The 26,311-nt window shown below is 47.3% G+C and overlaps 1 protein-coding gene across 1 annotated transcript in view; it reads left to right on the forward strand.

The window, feature by feature from the left end:
* SLC49A4 (solute carrier family 49 member 4) overlaps positions 1 to 25,425 on the forward strand; it is a 36,521-nt gene extending 11,096 nt beyond the window's left edge. The window contains 5 exon segments of the mRNA XM_075609880.1: positions 682 to 790; positions 1,467 to 1,534; positions 4,729 to 4,856; positions 19,844 to 20,026; positions 22,419 to 25,425. Of these exon segments, the coding sequence (XP_075465995.1) occupies positions 682 to 790; positions 1,467 to 1,534; positions 4,729 to 4,856; positions 19,844 to 20,026; positions 22,419 to 22,534 (604 nt within the window). The 3' untranslated portion in view covers positions 22,535 to 25,425.
* Positions 25,426 to 26,311: the final 886 nt, after the last annotated feature.

Genomic DNA, 26,311 nt, shown 5'->3' on the forward strand with positions numbered 1-26,311 from the left:
ATTTTCTATGTGAATACTGAGAATGCGCCAAGAGAGACGGATATTGTTCAGAGCCTCCCTGGAGCATTTTATACAAATGAATTGTGCTAACAACAAGCTCAGTTTGATTACGTAACACAAACTCATGCTGACATGAGCATTGATTTGGAATATTTGTTGATATAGGCGAGAATTGATGTCTAGCAACAATAGAGATGAAACCACCCAAGGCTTTGAGAAATATTGCTGAAGATGCAGCATTTGCACACACACGAGTTAAATGTCTGTGCCTGCAATGTCTCTATAAACTGCAACATAGAGGCAAATGAAATGTTTGTATGAAAATGACACGCAGGATTCATGGAGTTATTTATTCCTCCCAGCAGAATATTACAGTCCAACCCCCTCCCTTTTTATTTATTTTCCCCTTTCTGACCCGGGCGGTACCCCTAGAGAAGGACCATGCCAGTTAGAACCATCTCTTAGAACTTACCCCCAATTATTCCAGCATCGAAATGCAGGGGATGTCGCTTATCCCAGCAATGGAGAACTTATTCATTGGATCTCTGGACGATACCCTTCACTCGTTTTTCTGTCCTCTGGCTGCAAAGGGTTAATGTCAGGAGGCTTTGTCTCAGAAATGTCTTTTTAATCTGAATTGCCACCGTTTCTAACGTAAAGCTTGTGTTCTGCTCCTCCCAGCGACGTGCGCTTCCTGATGATCGCGCTGGCTTACGCTATACCTTTAGGATTTTTTGCAGGATGGTCTGGAGTCTTGGATTTAATTTTAACACCTGTACATGTCAACCAAGTAAGTATTAAAGATAGTGCATTGCATCATATCCTCTCTCTAGAGTAATGGTGCTTGTTATAGAGAGGGCCAATGAAACCTTAAAGAGAAGTGAAACCTCACAACTCTTTCCAAATAATACTGGAGCGGCCAACTTCAGTCCTCAAGGGCCATCAACAGGTCGGGTTTTAAGGATATCCCTGCTTCAGCACAGGTGGCTCGGTCAAAGACTGGCCATATTTGAGCCACCTGAGCTGAAGCAGGGATAACCTGACCCGTTGGTGGCCCTTGAGGACTGGAGTTGGCCACTCTTGGTGTCCCTTGACCTCCTATTTATACGGTCTGTACCAGTCAATGGGTTAAATGACATGCGTTTTTTTGTCGGATTAGCTGCCGTGGCAGAAACTCGCTGCTAGCAGCAGTTTATCTCTGGTAAATTCCTCCTGTACTAAGAGGGCAATTAACCCCCCCCCCCTCTCCCCAAACAGCCATTCTACTTTGGGGGATACCCCCAGACTGTTACTTGCATACAATACTAAGAAAAGCGAACATTTATATATAGCTATATTTACCCTACTCTTTGCACGAGGCAGCTTAATGTTGTGTAAAGATAGGATACCTCTTTGCGTTAGTGACCGACTGTAGTGACTGAGACGTGTATATGTATTTGTTCGGATCATGTGCCTTTCTTTTTCAGGTGAATGCTGGCTGGATAGGGTTTTGGTCCATAGTTGGTGGCTGTGTTCTTGGTATAGCCGTGGCAAGGTAAGTGTGGCAATTGCTGGAACTAGTTGCAAAAATATGTACTTCTTGTGCCGGGGAGTGGCCCACGAGACGATGTTCTTTTATTTGTTGAGAACAGCTTTTTCTTGATCTAGTAGACATTTGGTGACCCATGGCCGCACCAGGGTTTGGGAATAAGACATGCACGTGCATCCAGGTGAATGCACTTAATTTTGCATACCAGTAATAGAATATTAGGTGGGTGTCTCAGAAACGTGGTTTGGCCACGGCTCACGAGGAGGGGTTTGGGAAACACTGATGTGAAGGTAACTGTAACATGTCGAGAGCCCTGTTCCCCCTGCACCCACTTCACACCCTGATGGCACTGTGTATTGGCGGCAGGAGAACCTCTAATCCAGTGCTCAGCCATTCAGTTGCCCAATGTTTGGGCTGTTGCCAGATGGGGAAGGGGGGTTATTGAGTGTTCGGCCTGCATCACCTTGCAATTCTTTGCAGACCCACCTTGCAGTGAATGGGTTAATGATCTACTTTCTCCAGAACCCCCATATACTTCATTGTATTAATGATAAAGCTAATAAACATGGCACTGTGCACCACGGAAGATATAATAGTTGCATAATTACCCTAATTATTATTGTTTATTTGTAAAGTGCCAACCTATTGTGCAGTGCAGTACAATGGGGGTACAGAGGGATCTAAAGAAGGACAAACTGATGGAGAAGGTAAAAGGGGCCCTACTCCTGAGAGCTTACACTCCAGCGGGAATAAGGGACAGGTTAAGGTAAAGTGGCTGCTCCTTGTTGGACAGAGTATGTTCCACAGCTGATCCCATTAAGGTTGGGGGATGGGGATATTAAGGGGTATTTGGTCCAGTTGCACAGCTGATCCCAGTGGATTTTGGGGTCTCCAAATAACTCCCCACCCCTTCGTTAAAAACGAAAAAGTCTTTCAGGGAGTTTTTAGATGCCTAAAAGCTGGAGGAGAGTCTAATGGTGCGTGGTGGTGAATTTCAGAGAGAGGGGGCAGCACGGGAGAAGTCTTGTAGGTGAGAGGTGGTAAGGTGGAACGGAGGAGGCGTTTAGTGATATATTTGGGGATGAGGGCTGAAATGTAAGGGGGGGAAAACGTTGAGAGCTTTGTAAGTCAGAACTAGGTTTTTATATTTGATTCTAGAGGATCTGGGATGCCGGTGTAGAGATTTGCGTAGTGGAGCGGCGACTGAGGCTGCGCTTATAGTGCCGGCGACAGCGGCGTGACGTCGCGGCAAAACAAATGCATTTCTGCCCTCGCGTGCGCTTATAGTAAGTGCAACGGATTGGTCGCGATCGATGCCTGACCGTCGCATCGCCGGCACTATAAGCGCAGCCTGAGGAAGGGGAGTCGCACTGCAACGCTTTGGATGGATTGGCGTTGGGGCAGGGGAATACCAACTAGGAGGTTGCAGTAGTCAAGGTGGGACAGGATGAGTCCGTGAATTTGGATTTTAGTTGCGTCATGTGTGAGAAACGAGTGTATACTAGCGATATTTCAGAGGTGGAGACGGCATAGTGAGGGATTGAATGAGGGAGAGGACGAAGTCAAAGATGACTCCTAGGCAGCGGTTTCGTGTGTTGATGAGATTGTGGTATTATTGACGGTGAAGGAAACTGGGTGTAGGGATGAAAGGGGAAAGATTATTAGTTCTGCTTTGGGCATCTTAAGCTTCATGTAACTGGGAAATTCCAGGAGGAGATTGCGGAGAGACCGTTACTGAGAGTGGAGGAGAGTTACATTTCGACATAGAGCTGATGCTGAAAGCCAAAAGATTGTGAATAAATACAAGGAGGTGGTGTAAAGTGAGAAGAGCAGAGGGCCAAGGACCGAGGCTTGTGGGACCCCAACAGAAAGAGGGAGGAGATACAGAAGACGAGTTTGGATAGGTAGGACGAGAACCAGGAGAAGGCTGTGTCACTGAGGCCAATGGAGTTGAGTGTTTAGGAGAAGGAGTGATCAACTAAGGCAGCAAAGATATCCAGGAGAATTACAAAGGGAAGTGCCCCTTGACTTGGCTGTGAGTGCTCGTTGGCCACTTTTATGAGTGCAGTCTTGGAGTGTATAGGGCGGAAACCAGATTGCAAGAATTTAATCCATGGAGTTGGAGGGGCAAACGTGAGTCAAGCGGTTGTATACAAGCTGCTCAAGTAACTTGGAGGCTAGAGGGAGAAGAGCTTGCAATCTAATTTCTTCTGCTTGGGGCATTGGGAGACTGCGTTGGTTGAGCTTGATCAGACACAAAACCATAGTTCCCACTCACGAGGCCAGCTCCCTAACCACAGAGCCCATCTATATTGAATGTGCTATGTGCCCTTTGGTATTTTAATTAGTATGCAGTTAGCTTTTAAACAGCGAAATGCTTAATGCTTCTTTAACTGCTGCACAAATTGATTGGAAAAATAGTGGTTTTAAGTGTATGGACGACAGAGTTCAAAACCTTGCTTCTGAGTAAGTGTAACAGTGCTAATGAGCGGTCTCCAAATTCGTGTGATCTTGGCTGGCAGCGTATGACTCTAATTGTAATATTTGCAAAGAAACAAGAGGGCCCGTGTCTCCAGATACATAATGAGGCTCCAGTGTACTCATCCGTTTCCCTGGTGGGTTGAATCCATGACAAGTCCAGCTATAATAATCTGCTCAAAATTGTAACGGGGGAAATTGGGTAATAATTCATGTCGCTTATTGCATATCCTAAGATCCTGCCCCAGCTAAGCACAAGTTCTGCTCTCCGCATTGTTTTACTGAAGTGCCCTTGTGTTTTTGTTCGACCAGCTGCTAATGTTTAAAGAACCCAAAATGTCACAGTTTCTGAATTCTAGTGTCATGTTTAACATGATATCCCTCCCTAGAATCAAAGATGACAGGCTATAATTTTGTGACAGTGTTTAATTATAAACGTAATCTTTTATTCTTGATGATGTAGCGCCAAAATGTGAATCTGGTGGATTTTACACTTTTCCAAAAAGCTTTGCTTATCCAGATTTTTCAGCTCAGACTTGTCTTTTTGTGTGGACACAGAAAACATTTTTTTTCAGGCTAAAAAGGTGTTTGCAAACATCTATCTGTGAATAAAAGGTTGGTTTGATCTGTTGAAACGTGTTCTTATTGTCATAAAGTATCCATAACATGCCAGCATTCCGCCCCTGTGTGTAATGGGTGTTAACTGTTTCCTTGCCTGTCAGGTTTGCAGATTCCATCAGGGGCATATTGAAACCCATACTAGTGGTGCTGTTCTCTGGGGCGACCCTTTCGGCCACCTGGTTCACACTGACATTTTTAAGCAATGTCACCCATCTGCCTTTAACCACAGGTAAGTGTCTCATTGGAACATTAAACTTAATTCAAGCTGGATTGTTTGTAATTCCTCATTAGTTTGGATAATTTTCATTGTGGAATATGATAAGTTATTAACGGATAAGATAATAGGATGAAAATGTGTTTAGATAGGGCATAGTGTAAGAAATGTGAACACTCAATTCAGTCTTTAAACTTTTTAGCGAAGTGGAAGCCTATATTTAGCTAAAATTGATATACACTGAATGAACTGAAATGTAGATTACATTAAACATATTTATAATGTTCCATCATTAATGTATCTTGGCCCTGGGCCTAAGCCAATAACCTTAGAACGCAAACATACATTTTGATGCAAACCTAGAAAATGTAAGCGGCTTTTTCGGAAGTATTATAGAAAGTTGGTCGTCAGTGTAGACCATGTCAAAAAGGCTGATTATCATTTTCAAACAAAATATAAAGAATGCTCTCTGAGGGGCTCGCAATATTATGTTAAGGTTATTTGAGTGCAAAGCTTGCTGGGAAAACTGTTACATTTCCAGAACAGTCCGATTCCATTTCCATGCAAGATACCCCAGTTGCATTGTCAAATCTTCACTTATATATTGGCCTGAAAAGCATTAGACTGACTGGGTTTTCTATTCACGGACATAAATATTTTTCGTTAGTGTTTGATAATACTCGCTAATCGGGCAACATGTTCTGGAATATTTGTGGATTTCTTTAGAAAAGCGAGTCCTGTGTGAATGAAAAGATCATGCAAATGTGCAATTTCTATCGCATTTCAGAAAAATGCTTCTTGGCTGCTACTTTCTCACTAATGGCACAAAAGCGCACAGAGCCTTTTCAGTGCCGAAATAACAGGTTTGTGAACCTGAAAGCTCACGACAACATAATGTAACCGATATTTATATGCTCTTTTATAAAAGGTATTCGAGTTGACAGGAACGTTATGGATCACATAAGTGTATAAGGGAATACTAATTTAGCAACACCCTTATATTTCCCTCATGCTAAATGTCCTGCACCCTTGCTTAGTTTGATAGGGTCATTACATTTAGTCCAAAGCAGCAGTTCGGGCGACTTTCAGTCAAAACGTCTTCTTGGGTCCCATGGGGGTGTACGTCAGGAAGGCCGCTGCTTTGGGCGATATATAATAAGGTCTGTAGCGTGGCTTTCATGCGCCGTCATGTTAGGGCTTAGTCGGCATTGTGATCGTTACACGCTAAATATATACATTAGAATGGCAGTGAAGGCCTAGCTTTGTCTTAAGTAGGTCAGTGATTATGTTTAAGCTGTGGAAAGTAATGAATACACCATTTAAATGATTAGGCTTTTACAAATGAGTGCATAAATGAATAATGCCTGTGAGAGAGTGTGCGTTTAAAGTGACCCCTGCTGTTTGGCTTTTATTATTTAATGTAGTTGGTTTATGACTCTTCAGCGAGCAGACGATTGCTCCAACCTCCAAATATATTTTTCTTCAGAATATGGAAAATGGATTTTTAAAATGCTGCAGACCACTAAAACACTTTTATTTGTCTAGAGCTTTTATTGGTCTGTGCGCCATAATATAAAGACTTGTGGAGGGGGGGAAGCACTACCACCAAAAACTAAGGCTATGGACCCAGTCCTCCGGGCGGCGTGTGCAGCGACTACAGCCACGATCGGTGGTCTGTAGGGTGGGGGGGGGGGTGGGGGGGGAGGGGCGCGCCCATGATGGGGAGGGGGAGGACACGGCCGTGACTGGGCATATCTGCCCTGCCATTGGCTGCACGTCGCCGCGTCCCGGCATGGGAAGACAACATTTTTGTCTTCCCTGTCAGCATACGCATCACAGCACTTTGCGTGCCCACATACACGCCCACTGGGGCCTGCTCCATAGAGCGCTGTGTTGCGTGTGTGGCGTGTGTGGCGTGTGTGGCGTGCGCGCCACCGTGACTACCGGGGACTCGGCCTAACACTACCAGCTCGGTCTGGTGATACTGGCGGGCTCCCAGGATTATGGAATTAACTAATAACAGAAAAAGGGAGTGACTCCTAAGAGACAGGAATCGCAGAAACCCCCAAGAACGGGCACTCTCAGTTTTGTGCAAATATATCACAATACAAATGTATTCGGGGCAGACACTGATGAGGACGGATATAATACAATTCTAAAAAACATAAATCAAGTCACAGCCACCTCTGCTCACATTAATAATGCAAATAAATGCTGTATCAGTCCAAATGAGACCGAGCTAGTCTCAAGACTGACTGCAAAATAGACATGTAAATATGCCGCAGTTTATGAAGATTTCTTAGCTTGTGCTTTGGGGGCAGGAGCCCGATCGGCACTATTGCAGTTTAATGAATAACCACATTAAGTGAGGGGTTCAGGTGCTTCATTAACTGGGGGGAGGCAGTGAAATGGGTCAAGTCCGTCAACTGCCCCCTTCCTCTCCGGGTGATTGGGCTGTACTTTCCAGCAGGGAACATATCCAGAGAGAAAAATATATCTGGAATAGAAATGAGATCAAGTAGTCCGACAGGTGTCCGGGATTTAGGGGGACGCGTGATACAATTCATCGGGCTATGTGCACACATGCGGGGATTTAGGGAGACGCGGGATACAATTCATCGGGCTGTGTGCACACATGTGGGGATTTAGGGAGACGCGTGATAACATTCATCGGGCTATGTGCACACATGCGGGGATTTAGGGGGACGCGTGATAACATTCATCGGGCTGTGTGCACACATGCGGGGATTTAGGGAGAAGCGTGATACAATTCATCGGGCTATGTGCACACATGCGGGGATTTAGGGGGACGCGTGATACAATTCATCGGGCTATGTGCACACATGCGGGGATTTAGGGGGATGCGTGATAACATTCATCGGGCTATGTGCACACATGCGGGGATTTAGGGAGACGCGTGATACAATTCATCGGGCTGTGTGCACACATGCGGGGATTTAGGGGGACGCGTGATAACATTCATCGGGCTATGTGCGCACATGCGGGGATTTAGGGGGACGCGTGATAACATTTATCGGGCTATGTGCACACATGCGGGGATTTAGGGGGACGCGTGATAACATTCATCGGGCTATGTGCGCACATGCGGGGATTTAGGGGGACGCGTGATAACATTCATCGGGCTATGTGCGCACATGCGGGGATTTAGGGAGACGCGTGATAACATTCATCGGGCTATGTGCGCACATGCGGGGATTTAGGGAGACGCGTGATAACATTCATCGGGCTATGTGCACACATGCGGGGATTTAGGGGGACGCGTGATACAATTCATCGGGCTATGTGCACACATGCGGGGATTTAGGGAGACGCGTGATAACATTCATCGGGCTATGTGCACATATGCGGGGATTTAGGGAGAAGCGTGATACAATTCATCGGGCTATGTGCACACATGCGGGGATTTAGGGGGACGCGTGATACAATTCATCGGGCTATGTGCACACATGCGGGGATTTAGGGAGACGCGTGATACAATTCATCGGCTATGTGCACACATGCGGGGATTTAGGGGGACGCGTGATAACATTCATCGGGCTATGTGCACACATGCGGGGATTTAGGGAGACGCGTGATACAATTCATCGGGCTGTGTGCACACGTGGGGATTTAGGGAGACGCGTGATACAATTCATTGGGCTGTGTGCACACGTGGGGATTTAGGGAGACGCGTGATACAATTCATCGGGCTGTGTGCACACGTGGGGATTTAGGGAGACGCGTGATACAATTCATCGGGCTGTGTGCACACGTGGGGATTTAGGGAGACGCGTGATACAATTCATTGGGCTGTGTGCACACATGCGGGGATTTAGGGGGACGCGTGATAACATTCATCGGGCTATGTGCGCACATGCGGGGATTTAGGGAGAAGCGTGATACAATTCATCGGGCTATGTGCACACATGCGGGGATTTAGGGGGACGCGTGATAACATTCATCGGGCTATGTGCGCACATGCGGGGATTTAGGGAAACGCGTGATACAATTCATCGGGCTATGTGCACACATGCGGGGATTTAGGGGGACGCGTAATAACATTCATCGGGCTGTGTGCGCACATGCGGGGATTTAGGGAGACGTGTGATACAATTCATCGGGCTGTGTGCACACATGCAGGGATTTAGGGGGACGCGTGATAACATTCATCGGGCTATGTGCACACATGCGGGGATTTAGGGAGACGCGTGATAACATTCATCGGGCTGTGTGCACACATGCGGGGATTTAGGGAGACGCGTGATACAATTCATCGGGCTATGTGCACACATGCGGGGATTTAGGGGGACGCGTGATAACATTCATCGGGCTATGTGGACACATGCGGGGATTTAGGGAGACGTGTGATACAATTCATCGGGCTATGTGCACACATGGGGATTTAGGGAGACGTGTGATACAATTCATCGGGCTATGTGCACACATGCGGGGATTTAGGGGGACGCGTGATAAATTCATCGGGCTATGTGCGCACGTGGGGATTTAGGGGGACGCGTGATAACATTCATCGGGCTGTGTGCACACATGCGGGGATTTAGGGAGACGCGTGATACAATTCATCGGGCTATGTGCACACATGCGGGGATTTAGGGGGACGCGTGATAACATTCATCGGGCTATGTGCACACATGCGGGGATTTAGGGAGACGTGTGATACAATTCATCGGGCTATGTGCACACATGGGGATTTAGGGAGACGTGTGATACAATTCATCGGGCTATGTGCACACATGCGGGGATTTAGGGGGACGCGTGATAAATTCATCGGGCTATGTGCGCACGTGGGGATTTAGGGGGACGCGTGATAACATTTATCGGGCTATGTGCACACATGCGGGGATTTAGGGGGACGCGTGATAACATTCATCGGGCTATGTGCACACATGCGGGGATTTAGGGGGACGCGTGATAACATTCATCGGGCTATGTGCACACATGCAGGGATTTAGGGAGACGTGTGATACAATTCATCGGGCTATGTGCACACATGCGGGGATTTAGGGGGACGCGTGATACAATTCATCGGGCTATGTGCACACATGCGGGGATTTAGGGAGACGCGTGATACAATTCATCGGGCTATGTGCACACATGCGGGGATTTAGGGAGACGCGTGATACAATTCATCGGGCTATGTGCACACATGCGGGGATTTAGGGAGACGCGTGATACAATTAATCGGGCTATGTGCACACGTGTGGGGATTTAGGGAGACGCGTGATACAATTCATCGGGCTATGTGCACACATGCGGGGATTTAGGGGGACGCGTGATACAATTCATCGGGCTATGTGCACATATGCGGTGATTTAGGGGGACTCGTGATACAATTCATCGGGCTATGTGCACACGTGGGGATTTAGGGGGACGCGTGATAACATTCATCGGGCTATGTGCACACGTGGGGATTTAGGGGGACGCGTGATAACATTCATCGGGCTGTGTGCACACATGCGGGGATTTAGGGGGACGCGTGATACAATTCATCGGGCTATGTGCACACATGCGGGGATTTAGGGGGACGCGTGATACAATTCATCGGGCTATGTGCACACATGCGGGGATTTAGGGGGACGCGTGATACAATTCATCGGGCTATGTGCACACATGCGGGGATTTAGGGGGACGTGTGATAAAATTCATCGGGCTGTGTGCACACATGCGGGGATTTAGGGGGACGCGTGATACAATTCATCGGGCTATGTGCGCACGTGCTGGGATTTAGGGAGACGCGTGATACAATTCATCGGGCTATGTGCACACGTGGGGATTTAGGGAGACGCGTGATACAATTCATCGGGCTATGTGCACACATGCGGGGATTTAGGGAGACGCGTGATACAATTCATCGGGCTATGTGCACACATGCGGGGATTTAGGGAGACGCGTGATACAATTAATCGGGCTATGTGCACACGTGTGGGGATTTAGGGAGACGCGTGATACAATTCATCGGGCTATGTGCACACATGCGGGGATTTAGGGGGACGCGTGATACAATTCATCGGGCTATGTGCACATATGCGGTGATTTAGGGGGACTCGTGATACAATTCATCGGGCTATGTGCACACGTGGGGATTTAGGGGGACGCGTGATAACATTCATCGGGCTATGTGCACACATGCGGGGATTTAGGGAGACGCGTGATAACATTCATCGGGCTATGTGCACACGTGGGGATTTAGGGAGACGCGTGATAACATTCATCGGGCTATGTGCACACGTGGGGATTTAGGGAGACGCGTGATAACATTCATCGGGCTATGTGCACACGTGGGGATTTAGGGGGACGCGTGATAACATTCATCGGGCTATGTGCGCACATGCGGGGATTTAGGGGGACGCGTGATAACATTCATCGGGCTATGTGCACACATGCGGGGATTTAGGGGGACGCGTGATACAATTCATCGGGCTATGTGCGCACATGCGGGGATTTAGGGGGACGCGTGATAAATTCATCGGGCTATGTGCACACATGCGGGGATTTAGGGAGACGTGTGATACAATTCATCGGGCTATGTGCACACATGCGGGGATTTAGGGGGACGCGTGATAACATTCATCGGGCTATGTGCACACATGCGGGGATTTAGGGGGACGCGTGATACAATTCATCGGGCTATGTGCACACATGCGGGGATTTAGGGAGACGCGTGATACAATTCATTGGGCTATGTGCGCACATGTGGGGATTTAGGTGGACGCGTGATACAATTCATCGGGCTATGTGCACACATGCGGGGATTTAGGGGGACGCGTGATACAATTCATCGGGCTATGTGCACACATGCGGGGATTTAGGGGGACGCGTGATACAATTCATCGGGCTGTGTGCACACATGCGGGGATTTAGGGAGACGCGTGATAACATTCATCGGGCTATGTGCACACATGCGGGGATTTAGGGGGACGCGTGATACAATTCATCGGGCTATGTGCACACATGCGGGGATTTAGGGAGACGCGTGATAACATTCATCGGGCTATGTGCACACATGCGGGGATTTAGGGGGACGCGTGATACAATTCATCGGGCTATGTGCACACATGCGGGGATTTAAGGAGACGTGTGATCCAATTCATCGGGCTATGTGCACACATGCGGGGATTTAGGGAGACGCGTGATAACATTCATCGGGCTGTGTGCACACATGTGGGGATTTAGGTGGACGCGTGATACAATTCATCGGGCTATGTGCACACATGCGGGGATTTAGGGAGACGCGTGATACAATTCATCGGGCTGTGTGCACACATGTGGGGATTTAGGGAGACGCGTGATAACATTCATCGGGCTATGTGCACACATGCGGGGATTTAGGGGGACGCGTGATACAATTCATCGGGCTATGTGCACACATGCGGGGATTTAGGGGGACGCGTGATACAATTCATCGGGCTATGTGCACACATGCGGGGATTTAGGGAGACGTGTGATACAATTCATCGGGCTATGTGCACACATGCGGGGATTTAGGGAGACGCGTGATAACATTCATCGGGCTGTGTGCACACATGTGGGGATTTAGGGGGACGCGTGATACAATTCATCGGGCTATGTGCACACATGCGGGGATTTAGGGGGACGCGTGATACAATTCATCGGGCTATGTGCACACATGCGGGGATTTAGGGAGACGCGTGATACAATTCATCGGGCTATGTGCACACATGCGGGGATTTAGGGAGATGCGTGATACAATTAATCGGGCTATGTGCACACATGCGGGGATTTAGGGAGACGTGTGATACAATTCATCGGGCTATGTGCACACATGCGGGGATTTAGGGAGACGCGTGATAAATTCATCGGGCTATGTGCACACATGCGGGGATTTAGGGGGACGCGTGATACAATTCATCGGGCTATGTGCACATGTGTGGGGATTTAGGGGGACGCGTGATAACATTCATCGGGCTATGTGCACACATGCGGGGATTTAGGGAGACGCGTGATACAATTCATCGGGCTATGTGCACACATGCGGGGATTTAGGGGGACGCGTGATACAATTCATCGGGCTATGTGCACATGTGTGGGGATTTAGGGGGACGCGTGATAACATTCATCGGGCTATGTGCACACATGCGGGGATTTAGGGAGACGCGTGATACAATTCATCGGGCTATGTGCACACATGCGGGGATTTAGGGGGACGCGTGATACAATTCATCGGGCTGTGTGCACACATGCGGGGATTTAGGGGGACGCGTGATACAATTCATCGGGCTATGTGCACACATGCGGGGATTTAGGGAGACGCGTGATACAATTCATCGGGCTATGTGCGCACGTGGGGATTTAGGGGGACGCGTGATAACATTCATCGTGCTATGTGCACAAGTGGGGATTTAGGGGGACGCGTGATAAATTCATCGGGCTCTGTGCACACATGCGGGGATTTAGGGAGACGTGTGATACAATTCATCGGGCTATGTGCACACATGCGGGGATTTAGGGGGACGCGTGATAACATTCATCGGGCTATGTGCACACGTGGGGATTTAGGGGGACGCGTGATAAATTCATCGGGCTATGTGCACACATGCGGGGATTTAGGGAGATGCGTGATAACATTCATCGGGCTATGTGCGCACGTGGGGATTTAGGGAGACGCGTGATAACATTCATCGGGCTATGTGCGCACGTGGGGATTTAGGGGGACGCGTGATAACATTCATCGGGCTATGTGCACACATGCGGGGATTTAGGGAGACGCGTGATAACATTCATCGGGCTATGTGCACACATGCGGGGATTTAGGGAGACGCGTGATACAATTCATCGGGCTATGTGCACACATGCGGGGATTTAGGGAGACGCGTGATAACATTCATCGGGCTATGTGCACACATGCGGGGATTTAGGGAGACGCGTGATACAATTCATCGGGCTATGTGCACACATGCGGGGATTTAGGGGGACGCGTGATAACATTCATCGGGCTATGTGCACACATGCGGGGATTTAGGGAGACGCGTGATACAATTCATCGGGCTATGTGCACACATGCGGGGATTTAGGGAGACGCGTGATACAATTCATCGGGCTATGTGCACACATGCGGGGATTTAGGGAGACGCGTGATACAATTCATCGGGCTATGTGCACACATGCGGGGATTTAGGGGGACGCGTGATAACATTCATCGGGCTATGTGCGCACATGCGGGGATTTAGGGAGACGCATGATACAATTCATCGGGCTATGTGCACACATGCGGGGATTTAGGGGGACGCGTGATACAATCCATCGGGCTATGTGCACACATGCGGGGATTTAGGGGGACGCGTGATAACATTCATCGTGCTATGTGCACACATGCGGGGATTTAGGGAGACGCGTGATACAATTCATTGGGCTGTGTGCACACATGCGGGGATTTAGGGAGACGCGTGATAACATTCATCGGGCTATGTGCACACATGCGGGGATTTAGGGAGACGCGTGATACAATTCATTGGGCTGTGTGCACACATGCGGGGATTTAGGGAGACGCGTGATAACATTCATCGGGCTGTGTGCACACATGCGGGGATTTAGGGAGACGCGTGATACAATTCATCGGGCTATGTGCACCCTTGGGGATTTAGGGAGACGCGTGATACAATTCATCGGGCTATGTGCACACATGCGGGGATTTAGGGGGACGCGTGATAACATTCATCGGGCTATGTGCACACATGCGGGGATTTAGGGGGACGCGTGATAACATTCATCGGGCTATGTGCGCACATGCGGGGATTTAGGGGGACGCGTGATAACATTCATCGGGCTATGTGCGCACATGCGGGGATTTAGGGGGACGCGTGATAACATTCATCGGGCTATGTGCACACATGCGGGGATTTAGGGGGACGCGTGATAACATTCATCGAGCTATGTGCGCACATGCGGGGATTTAGGGGGACGCGTGATAACATTCATCGGGCTATGTGCACACATGTGGGGATTTAGGGGGACGCGTGATAACATTCATCGGGCTGTGTGCACACATGCGGGGATTTAGGTAGACGCGTGATAAAATTCATCGGGCTGTGTGCACACATGCTTGACGTATGGGAAATAAAGTCCCAGCACTAATTGCGATAATGGCAATGGAAGATTTGGATATTGTGGCTATTACGGAGTCGGGTACAATGTAAATCGGGAGAGGGCATAGCTGTGCCACGTTACCCTCCTATTTAGAAAGGACGAGGCAGGGCAACACAAGTTACTTTTGGAGAGATATTAGCAGCAGGGTGTTAGGTTTGTATAGGGAGAGGTATTAGCAGTAGGGTATATAGGGAGAGGTATTAGCAGGATGTTAGGGTGTATAGGGAGAGGTATTAGCAGCAGGATGTTAGGGTGTATTGGGAGAGGTATTAGCAGCAGGTTGTTAGGGTGTATAGGGAGAGGTATTAGCAGCGGGGTGTTAGGGTGTATAGGGAGAGGTATTAGCAGCGGGGTGTTAGGGTGTATAGGGAGAGGTATTAGCAGCTGGGTGTTGGGGTGTATAGGGAGAAGTATTAGCAGCTGGGTGTTGGGGTGTATAGGGAGAGGTATTAGCAGTGGGATGTTAGGGTGTATAGGGAGAGGTATTAGCAGCGGGATGTTGGGGTGTTTAGGGAGAGGTATTAGCAGCGGGATGTTAGGGTGTATAGGGAGAGGAATTAGCAGCGGGATGTTGGGGTGTTTAGGGAGAGGTATTAGCAGCAGGCTGTTAGGGTGTATAAGGAGAGGTATTAGCAGCGGGATGTTAGGGTGTATAGGGAGAGGTATTAGCAGCAGAATGTTAGGGTGTATAGGGAGAGGTATTAGCAGCCGTGTGTTAGGGTGTATAGGGAGAGGTATTAGCAGCGGGGTGTTAGGGTTTATAGGGAGAGGTATTAGCAGTGGGATGTTGGGGTGTATAGGGAGAGGTATTAGCAGCGGGATGTTGGGGTGTTTAGGGAGAGGTATTAGCAGCGGGATGTTAGGGTGTATAGGGAGAGGTATTAGCAGCGGGATGTTGGGGTGTTTAGGGAGAGGTATTAGCAGCGGGATGTTAGGATGTATAGGGAGAGGTATTAGCAGCGGGATGTTAGGGTGTATAGGGAGAGGTATTAGCAGCAGGCTGTTAGGGTGTATAAGGAGAGGTATTAGCAGCGGGATGTTAGGGTGTATAGGGAGAGGTATTAGCAGCAGAATGTTAGGGTGTATAGGGAGAGGTATTAGCAGCCGTGTGTTAGGGTGTATAGGGAGAGGTATTAGCAGCGGGGTGTTAGGGTTTATAGGGAGAGGTATTAGCAGTGGGATGTTGGGGTGTATAGGGAGAGGTATTAGCAGCGGGATGTTAGGGTGTATAGGGAGAGGTATTAGCAGCAGGATGTTAGGGTGTATAGGGAGAGGTATTAGCAGCGGGATGTTAGGGCATATAGGGAGAGGTATTAGCAGCGGGGTGTTGGGGTGTTTAGGGAGAGGTATTAGCAGCGGGGTGTTGGGGTGTTTAGGGAGAGGTATTAGCAGCGGGGTGTTGGGGTGTTTAGGGAGAGGTATTAGCAGCAGCAAAAAAGCAGTAGTTTGCCACTTTTGATGAGCTCTTCCCAATTTTCTATAAGTACTATTTTCTTTTCTGGGAAAACATCTCTCCAGATAGACGCGCTTTATGATGTAGACCTTGCTCAATCCTAATTTTACATTTTTTAGGAAAAACGAAGGGACCTCGATAGTTTTGTAGGGGAAGGGGAATATGATTAGAAACTTTCATGTTGTATAAAGGGTTTAAACAAGACACAGGAGGGAAGTTACAAATGCTTGGGATAGAGATCCTAAATATGAAATAAAACCAAAGCTCAAATAGGATGTTACAATCGATCGGAAAATGGTCTGAGTGGTTCTTGTCTGCTGTCAAATCCTGTTTCTATGTGAAGCTCGGTGAGAAATTGAACGGTGTTTGTTTCTGTTGCTATATCATTTCACGTTTCAATGTCTCATACCACAAAATTCAAACTTGCTGTCGCTTTCATGACAATATCTTGCGACAGGAATTTGATCAATGCATTGAAGATTGGAATTCATCCATAGAAATAGGGCTATTATTATCAAATCATGCGGCAGCAAATTCTTTCTACCTAGAATGTCATTATATTAGGAACGTAGACCCTTCCGGGAAAAAAATATATATACTAAAAGAAAAAAAGCAATAGCTTTTAAGGCCAAACTTCAGTTCCACCCACTTTCCTCACAATTCTGAACCGTGCGGTTAGCTGCAAATGATGAGCTTGGATAGATAATGATTTCGTAAATCTGCCTGATTGAATCTCTGCCAAACGCTCCGGCATTTTAGCTAGTGACTTCAGTTATCTTCATCACATTAGTCTGTAAAATGTGCAAATCTTTAGCTGCGATGCTACACAAGAAAAGAATCCCCTTTACTGACGAGCAGGGCTGCAGAGATATTTCCCGGGGCCCAGGACTACAGTTCTGACTGGGCCCCCCCAAAACAAAATTCCCACCCCCCAATGCAAAAAGCTTCCAACCACCAAATACATACAAAAAAAAATCCCCACCCCCACAAATATATACAACCTCCCCCACCCCCCCAAATTCATACAAAAACCCACCTACCCAATACATTTAAAAAAAACAATACATATCACCCCCCCTATACGTATCTATATGTCTGTCAATACATATTTAAAAAAAAAAAAAAAACATATAAAACCCACCCAAATACATATAAAAAAGACCCCAATGCATCTAGAAGGAGCCCAATCAATATAAAAAAATACACATAAAAATAACAACCCTCCCCAATACATATAAAGAATACCCCAACCCATATACAAATATCCCCAAGCCCCCCAATACATATAAAAATACACATTAAAAAAACAACCCTCCCCAATACATATAAAGAATACCCCATCCCATATACAAATACCCCCAAGACCCCCAATACATATTAAAAAATGGTTCCCAGCACACAATCAAAAGAGTAAACTGATTATCAGATAAGCAAAGTGTACATTTTAATGTGTATGCAGATAAATACAAATACAAATGCAAACACTACTATAGGTGTGTGACACCTGAGGGGAAGGTACACCGGAGGCTGAAGAATGCGGGCAACGAGGGGAGGGAAAACAGAAGCAGGTGGGGGAGGAAGTGGAGGGAAAACAGAAGCAGGTGGGGGAGGAAGTGGAGGGAAAACAGAAGCGGGTGGGGGAGGAAGTGAAGGGAAAACAGAAGCGGGTGGGGGAGGAAGTGGAGGGAAAACAGAAGCAGGTGGGGGAGGAAGTGGAGGGAAAACAGAAGCAGGTGGGGGAGGAAGTGGAGGGAAAACAGAAGCAGGTGGGGGAGGAAGTGGAGGTTAAACAGAAGCAGGTGGGGAAGGAAGTGGAGGGAAAACAGAAGCAGGTGGGGGAGGAAGTGGAGGGAAAACAGAAGCAGGTGGGGGAGGAAGTGGAGGGAAAACAGAAGCAGGTGGGGGAGGAAGTGGAGGTTAAACAGAAGCAGGTGGGGGAGGAAGTGGAGGTTAAACAGAAGCAGGTGGGGAAGGAAGTGGAGGGAAAACAGAAGCAGGTGGGGGAGGAAGTGGAGGTTAAACAGAAGCAGGTGGGGAAGGAAGTGGAGGGAAAACAGAAGCAGGTGGGGGAGGAACTGGAGGGAAAACAGAAGCAGGTGGGGGAGGAAGTGGAGGTTAAACAGAAGCAGGTGGGGAAGGAAGTGGAGGGAAAACAGAAGCGGGTGGGGGAGGAAGTGGAGGGAAAACAGAAGCAGGTGGGGGAGGAAGTGGAGGGAAAACAGAAGCAGGTGGGGGAGGAAGTGGAGGGAAAACAGAAGCAGGTGGGGGAGGAAGTGGAGGGAAAACAGAAGCAGGTGGGGGAGGAAGTGGAGGGAAAACAACAAGTGTAGAGGAAACAAATGAAAGGCAAGTAGAGGGGGGCAACGTTTCGGGGGATGACCCCTTCTGGCCCGTTCCCTACGGTCTGAATGACCACAGGTAGTGTTTACCATTGCATTTCCATTTGTTTGTGTATTTATCTGTATACACATTACATTTATACTCTTTGATGATCAGTTAACTCTCATGATTGTGTGACGGGAACGTCACGCGCCGGCAGTTGGACAGAGAGGACAAATCCTGCAGGCAGCTGAGAGCCGGGGCCCGGCAGTGACCGGCAGTGACCGGCAGCAGGGCCTGGCCAGAGGTCGGGGGAGATTTGCAGCACCGACCGGGCTCCCCCCACCCAGCGGGCCCGGGACACCAGCCCCGGCTAACCCCCCCCCCCCTCTCGGCTCCCTGCTGACCAGCACCTATAATGCATTGCAAAGCACTGTATACAACGCAATATATGGCTGGTGTTGTAGAAAGGAAACATACATGTTTATTTGGTGTGATGATTGGAAAAACAGCTAGGTGAGAAAGCATTGCCATTGTACTACCCGAGTGACAGGCAATGCAATTCTGATCCTTCTGGGGGGGGGAGAGAAAAGGTTAACAGAAAAATCACATGTCTGCGTATGCTTAGAAATAATCAGGGCTGGCCAACTCCAGTCCTCAAGGGCCACCAACAGGTCTGGTTTTAAGGATTGCCCTGCTTCAGCATGGCTGGTGCAGTTTATGACTGAGCCACCTGTGCTGAAGCAGGGCTATCCTTAAAACCTGACCTGTTGGTGGCCCCTGAGGACTGGAGTTGGCTTCCCTGATCTACATCGTACAAACATAAACATTGAAAGCAAATGAGAATCCCTTGGCCGAACTTGTCTGACCGTGTTATGAAAGAACAGAGGGTGAAAGTTTCCTGGGGTTTCACGTTTAGGAAAACCTTTTATACCCCTCACTTTTTGGAATTCCTTCTCTGGAGTACGTTCTCACGTTTCCGCTGCGCCTGGCGCTTCCTCAGAGAGTGACCTCCTTGTTGTAGTGTTTGGGCACCGGAGGGTAAATATTTGTAGGAAGCAAACCTTTTAATTGTGTTTGTTTCTTTTGTTCATTGCTTTTGCTGCAGCTACGCTGTATACATCCTGCATCTTGATCGGCGTCTTTCTGAACAGCACCGTGCCAATCTTCTTTGAGCTGTTTGTGGAGACGGTGTATCCGGTACCGGAAGGCATCACCTGTGGCGTTGTCACCTTCTTAAGTAATATGTTTATGGGAGTTCTGTTACTATTCTTAGCATTTTATCATACAGGTGAGTACACATTTGAAAGCCTTTTCATCTATATACTGTGTAATGCACACCTGATTCACCTATATCCTGTGTGATGCACATCTGTTTCACCTATATACTGTGGGATGTACATCCGATTCACCTATATAATAGTGCTGCACATCTGACTTGCCTATTTACTGTGTGATGCGCATCTGACTCACCTATATACTGTGTGATGCACATCTGACATGCCTATATCATGTGTGATGCACATCTGACTCACCTATATCATGTGTGATGCACATCTGACTCACCTATATACTGTGTGATGCACATCTGACTCACCTATATACTGTGTGATGCACATCTGACTCACCTATATACTGTGTGATGCACATCTGACTCACCTATATACTGTGTGATGCACATCTGACTCACCTATATACTGTGTGAGGCACATCTGACTCACCTATATACTGTGTGATGCACATCTGACTCACCTATATACTGTGTGATGCACATCTGACTCACCTATATACTGTGTGATGCACATCTGACTCACCTATATACTGTGTGATGCACATCTGACTCACCTATATACTGTGTGATGCGTATCTGACTCACCTATATACTGTGTGATGCACATCTCACAGTCTGGATGTGTTGACCATCTGGTGTTTTTATTTATTTTTATAAAGCCCTTCAACTGAATGGAAATGTAGGAAATCTTGTGAAAATTGACTGCAGTAATATTGAGATCTATGAATTACAATTCTATATTTGTGTATGGGTATATTAATGGCGAGGGTTCTCGATGTATAATTTTCTTTGAGGAGGCAGGAAGGATTTGGAGAGGTAAATTCTGAGAGGCGAGATGCTGAGAATCCTGACTTTATCTGCCTTTCTGTACAGAAAGGAACCTGCTGCCCAAGCATCACGGAAAACATCATACAGAGTAGGGTCTATTTCCTTTGCTGCCATTTATCATTTATTTTTTATTTTTTGGAGATCGTTAAGTTTGAAATAAAATGTTAAATACATTTTTAATAACCACAGACAGCATTAGAAAGTTTAGTTTCAGGGGACGCCATGCCTGCGCTCAGTTAAGTGCCCTCACTGTTTGGAGTCGGCTTTTCCAGCAGTCGGCACACAGAGCCCGTTATACACACTTTAAATGATGAAACAGATGTTAAAAATGGTTGTTACTTGGTTGACTGCTCACCGCGTGTGTGTGCGGGTGCATGCGTGTCCGTGTCCCACACCGTTACCTTCTGTTCCATGCTGCCAAGTATTTGTAACTGAGGTTTGTCTTCACCTCATTCACCAACATACTATGTATTCCATACAGTGACTGGTCCTGGGGAAAGGCCACACTGATATAACACATGGCAGGCACTCTCAGGCAATTAATTGCAATGTGACATTTTGGGATCCGTGACATTTTGGGATCCGTGACATTCTGGGATCCGTGACATTCTGCCTTTAATTTCAGGCAAGAATTCTATTAGTTGTATTGATCCTGGAGAGACCGGCTTTTATTCAGAGTGCGATACCTTTTTATAAAAACAGAAATATGTATTCGCTTCCGATTTATGCGCATAAACTTTCTAAAGGACACGCTCTGCGTGCTCCGCGTGTAATTGAAATGTTGCGATAAGAGATTACCAGCAGGTCATTTTTATGCAGTAAAGGGGACGCGTGTCAATATTGCAGTGAGTAATGAAAGATGCATTGCCTTTTTGTGCATAAGACCTATTAAACAGAATCAGTGTTTCAGCTTTAACCCGCTAATTATTTTTCTCTCCTTCCTGTCATTGATATGAATGTAACACCCAGCCAAGGTTACTTCATATAACTTGGAACCCTTTACCCATATGCATTAAGATTCTCAATCACGTCGCTATTTTAATATCGTGGAGATTACAAGACAAACTTTTGGTTACGCAGGGAACGGGTGGGGCTTTAAAGTTAAGTTAAGATCAGGTTGGTCTAGTTCAGCGGTGGCCAATTCCAGTCTTCAAGGGCCACCAACAGGTCAGGTTTTCAAGATATCCCTGCTTCAGCACAGGTGGTTCAATCAGTTGCTCAGTTGGACACTGAGCCACCTGTGCTGAAGCAGACTGAGCTACCTGTGCTGAAACAGGAATATCCTGAAGACCTGGTGGTGGCTCTTGAGGACTGGAGTTGGCCACTCCTGAACCAGTTGTTGAGGATAAAAATTGCTGCTTTTATTTCCCGGGTGTGATCTGAGAAACGGCGTTTCTGTTTGTATTTACACAGCATTGTCCTGGGCGAACTGCTGCCTCTCAGGATCTTGTGCCCTCGGCCTCCTGTTTATTATCTGCTTCAGGGAGTCCAATGAGAAACGCTCTCATCCAAAATACACAAGCTGAGTGCGTGGGAATATTCAATGTTGTCTTCTGCTTTCCAGAGTTATCCTGGCTGAACTGGTGCCTGACGGGGTCCTGTTTGCTCAGCCTCCTGTTTATCCTGTGCTTTAGGGAATCCTATGACAGGCTTTACCTCGATGTCTTTGTCTCGGTGTAATGGCACTGAGCAGATGGAGTTTTTAAAAAGACTGAAAATCCATATACTGCACAAATAACTGGAGGGACGGACAAGACGCAAGCAACAGGAATTCAAGCGGTCTAACAAAACTACTCATTTTTAATATGTGTTTTTTTCTTGTATGATTACGGCTGCGTTCAGGAGTCCCAAACGACAAATTATTGGGTGATGTGCTAATTGTATAATCTACACTGGGAACTGTTCATATTAATAGCAATTTTGTGTTTTGGTTTGAAGAGGAACAATGGGAGAAATCACAGAAAAACATATGAATGTGGCATTAACTAAAGTGTGTTTTTATCTTTTTATAATCTAGTGTCTCATATTGACAGCTTAAAGCTGCATTACAAGTGTCTTACTTTCCAAATTCAGGTTCTGTTTTGTTGCTACGGGTGTCCTAAGCCGTGCTTGTTTCAGGAAAGGGGTTACATTATTTAACACTGCACACCTGTTATATAGATTTTATAATGCAGAGGGTTTCCGTGATGATCCGACAGGAGCCAGGAAGCCAGAAGAGCACAGCAGCAAAAAATCTGGCTTTGGCTAAAGAAAACAAACAGCATTGGATACCACATTGAAGTTCTTTGCTGTTGGTGGTTTGAGCACTAGTGGAGACTCGGCGGTCTCTTTTGCAATATAGATTTTATATATAACCTCTATGATGTGGAGCCCTGCAGCTGGTGGTGCCAACTTCCAGTCCTCAAGGGCCACCAACAGGTGAGGTTTTCAGGAGATCCCTGCTTCAGCACAGGTGGCTCGGTCAAAGATTGAGCCCCTGAAAACCTGACCTGTTGGTGGTACTTGAGGACTGGAGTCGCCCCCTCCCCCCTCCCCCCCCCCCCCCCCCTCTGGAGTGCAGCCACAGTTCTGGATATACGCTTCAGCTTTACTGTGAAACTGAAGCGGGGATAATGAGATGGCTATAAAATTATTTATAACGAAATCACACAAAAAAACAGCCTGTCGCCATATATTTAATTTTTTTGTCTTGGAGGTCTCGCCTGTTCCGATGTTTATCCTTTGGATAGATTTAAATGCTGCTAGCGGAGATTTCTCATCATGATCGGCACAAATGCACCTACAGTTACTTCCTTTCACCTTCGTTTTATAGGGAAAGTGGGTGTTTTCAAAACATTCGGATTTACCATTGAAAGTAAAATAAAAATGGTGAAACAGGGTGGCTGCAATTTCTGAATACAGTACTATTATATAATCCAGCGCGGCGGCTGTAAGTAGTGCCGGGGACGCCGATTTTTCTTTTTTTCTTTTCGTGTTCATGTCATTTCGGACATTTTAACGCAGAATGTCTCTGAAAACCAGCGCTCTGTGCATTGCGTGGTCGTCGCCATTACAAACGCGCCCAATGGGATTGGTTACAGTTAATGCAGACTTAATCGCGCACATCTTTGCACATCTAATGAACGGTGATCTGAGCCGAATCTTGGGGTTTAACCAGTCTGGTGTGAGCGTTATACGGCTACTGAATTCCAGTTCCTAAAATGGATCCAAATTCTTTCATCGAACCACTGGGCAAGTGTAACCATTCTTATCTTGCGTTTTCTTCCAACACGAGCATCAATAGTAATGAACTTAAACATAGAAAGTGTAGTGACCGGAGCGCTGGTAATCCGTGACGGAAGAGACTTTCTGCTGGGCTGCCGGTTAGAGTTGTCCATTACTGGCACACAGCCGGGTACGTGGTAACAGCGGAATAAGGATTGTTGCTCTCTTTGAGCATTTCGTTTTTTCAGTATAATGGACGCAGCTACTCGTCTTTTTCATGGAAGCGACTTAAACGCAAATTAAGGTTGGTTATTAAACATAACTCTCGGTACTCAACACAATAGAAAATAAGCTGTTTTTGTAATAAAGTGACCCAGAATGAGTTGTTTAGTTTCGGTAATTACACTAATGCAGCAAATACTGATCTGTTTAGTTATCTTGGATATTTTGCTACGTGACTATAGCGCACGGGTGGGCAACTCCAGTCCGCAAGGACCACCAGAAGGACGTGTTTTCAGGATGTCCCTGCTTCAGTACAAGTGGCTCAGCTTTAGCACAGGTCCACCTGTGCTGAAGCAGGTATATCCTGAAAACCTGACCTGTTGGTAGCCCTTGAGGTCTGGAGTTGCCCACCGTGTGTGTGTGTGTGTGTGTGTGTGTGTGTGTGTGTGTGTGTGTGTGTGTGTGTGTGTGTGTGTGTGTGTGTGTGTGTGTGTGTGTGTGTGTGTGTGTGTGTGTGTGTGTTCTCTCAACCTCATTTGCAAGTAGACACTTTAAATAAAGTACATACATTTAGGATTTGAAGGGACATGTTTGGGACTTGTGCGCCCAGCCGTACGTGTATGAGGCTTATTTTGGAAATCTAAGGTTTAGCATTGCTTTTAAACCTATGGTTTAGTGTGTTTAGCTATGCGAACATTTTAATTTGATCTGTGGATTTATACAAATGTTGCTTAACACTATTTGTGTGATCATACCTCAGTGTCTTGTTCATGAGGCCCCAGGTAAGCCAGTAACTCACCTTTGGACTGTGATATGTGGTATGTGGTGGTTAACTTTTTATTTTTTTTAAATTTTAAACTAGCATTAGAAAGGGAATGTTCTGTGTATTGGTTTTTATACTTCGTATGTACATATTGTATATAGGATCCGGTAAATTCTAATTGTTTGCACATTCGAGCATTAAACTGCAGTCCCTAGTTTTAGTATGCCTGTTTTTTTGGTATGTTTATAAAATATGAACTAAAGTCGTCGTATTTTCCTGTCCGTGTTAACTTCACTACTGGAAAAGCAAGCAACTTGTCACTTTTTTTAATGACTTTATTTTTCGGTTTACTGTGAAATAAATAAAAAAAATCTTTGGCATAGTGTGGTGTTACCGTGTGGATCTTCTGAGCTGAGTGATATGTTCCAGCAAACCCGCTGTAACTGAAATGTGTGTAATACATAGCGCACTCGTCAACTGCAGCGTGGCACACCCAGCGTAGCGACAAATGCAGCGTGGCACACCCAGCGTAGCGACAAATGCAGCGTGGCACACGCTGCGTACCGACAAATGCAGCGTGGCACACGCAGTGTACCGACAAATGCAGTGTGGCACACGCAGCGTACCGACAAATGCAGCGTGGCACACGCAGCGTGCTGACAAATGCAGCGTGGCACACCCAGCGTACCGACAAATGCAGTGTGGCACACGCAGCGTACCGACAAATGCAGCGTGGCACACGCAGCGTGCTGACAAATGCAGCGTGGCACACCCAGCGTGCTGACAAATGCAGTGTGGCACACGCAGTGTACCGACAAATGCAGTGTGGCACACGCAGCGTGCTGACAAATGCAGCGTGGCACACCCAGCGTACCGACAAATGCAGCGTGGCACACCCAGCGTACGACAAATGCAGCGTGGCACACCCAGCGTACCGACAAATGCAGCGTGGCACACCCAGCGTACCGACAAATGCAGCGTGGCACACACAGCGTGCTGACAAATGCAGCGTGGCACACACAGCGTACGTCAAATGCAGCGTAGCGACAAATGCAGCGTGGCCCACCCAGCGTACCGACAAATGCAGCGTGGCTCACCCAGCGTACCGACAAATGCAGCGTGGCACACGCAGCGTAGCGACAAATGCAGCGTGGCCCACCCAGCGTACCGACAAATGCAGCGTGGCACACGCAGCGTGCTGACAAATGCAGCGTGGCGCGCACACAGCACAGTGCATCATGCAGATGCAGTGGGGAGTTAGCAACACA

Source organism: Ascaphus truei, chromosome 7, assembly GCF_040206685.1.
Source record: "Ascaphus truei isolate aAscTru1 chromosome 7, aAscTru1.hap1, whole genome shotgun sequence".
NCBI lineage: Eukaryota > Metazoa > Chordata > Amphibia > Anura > Ascaphidae > Ascaphus > Ascaphus truei.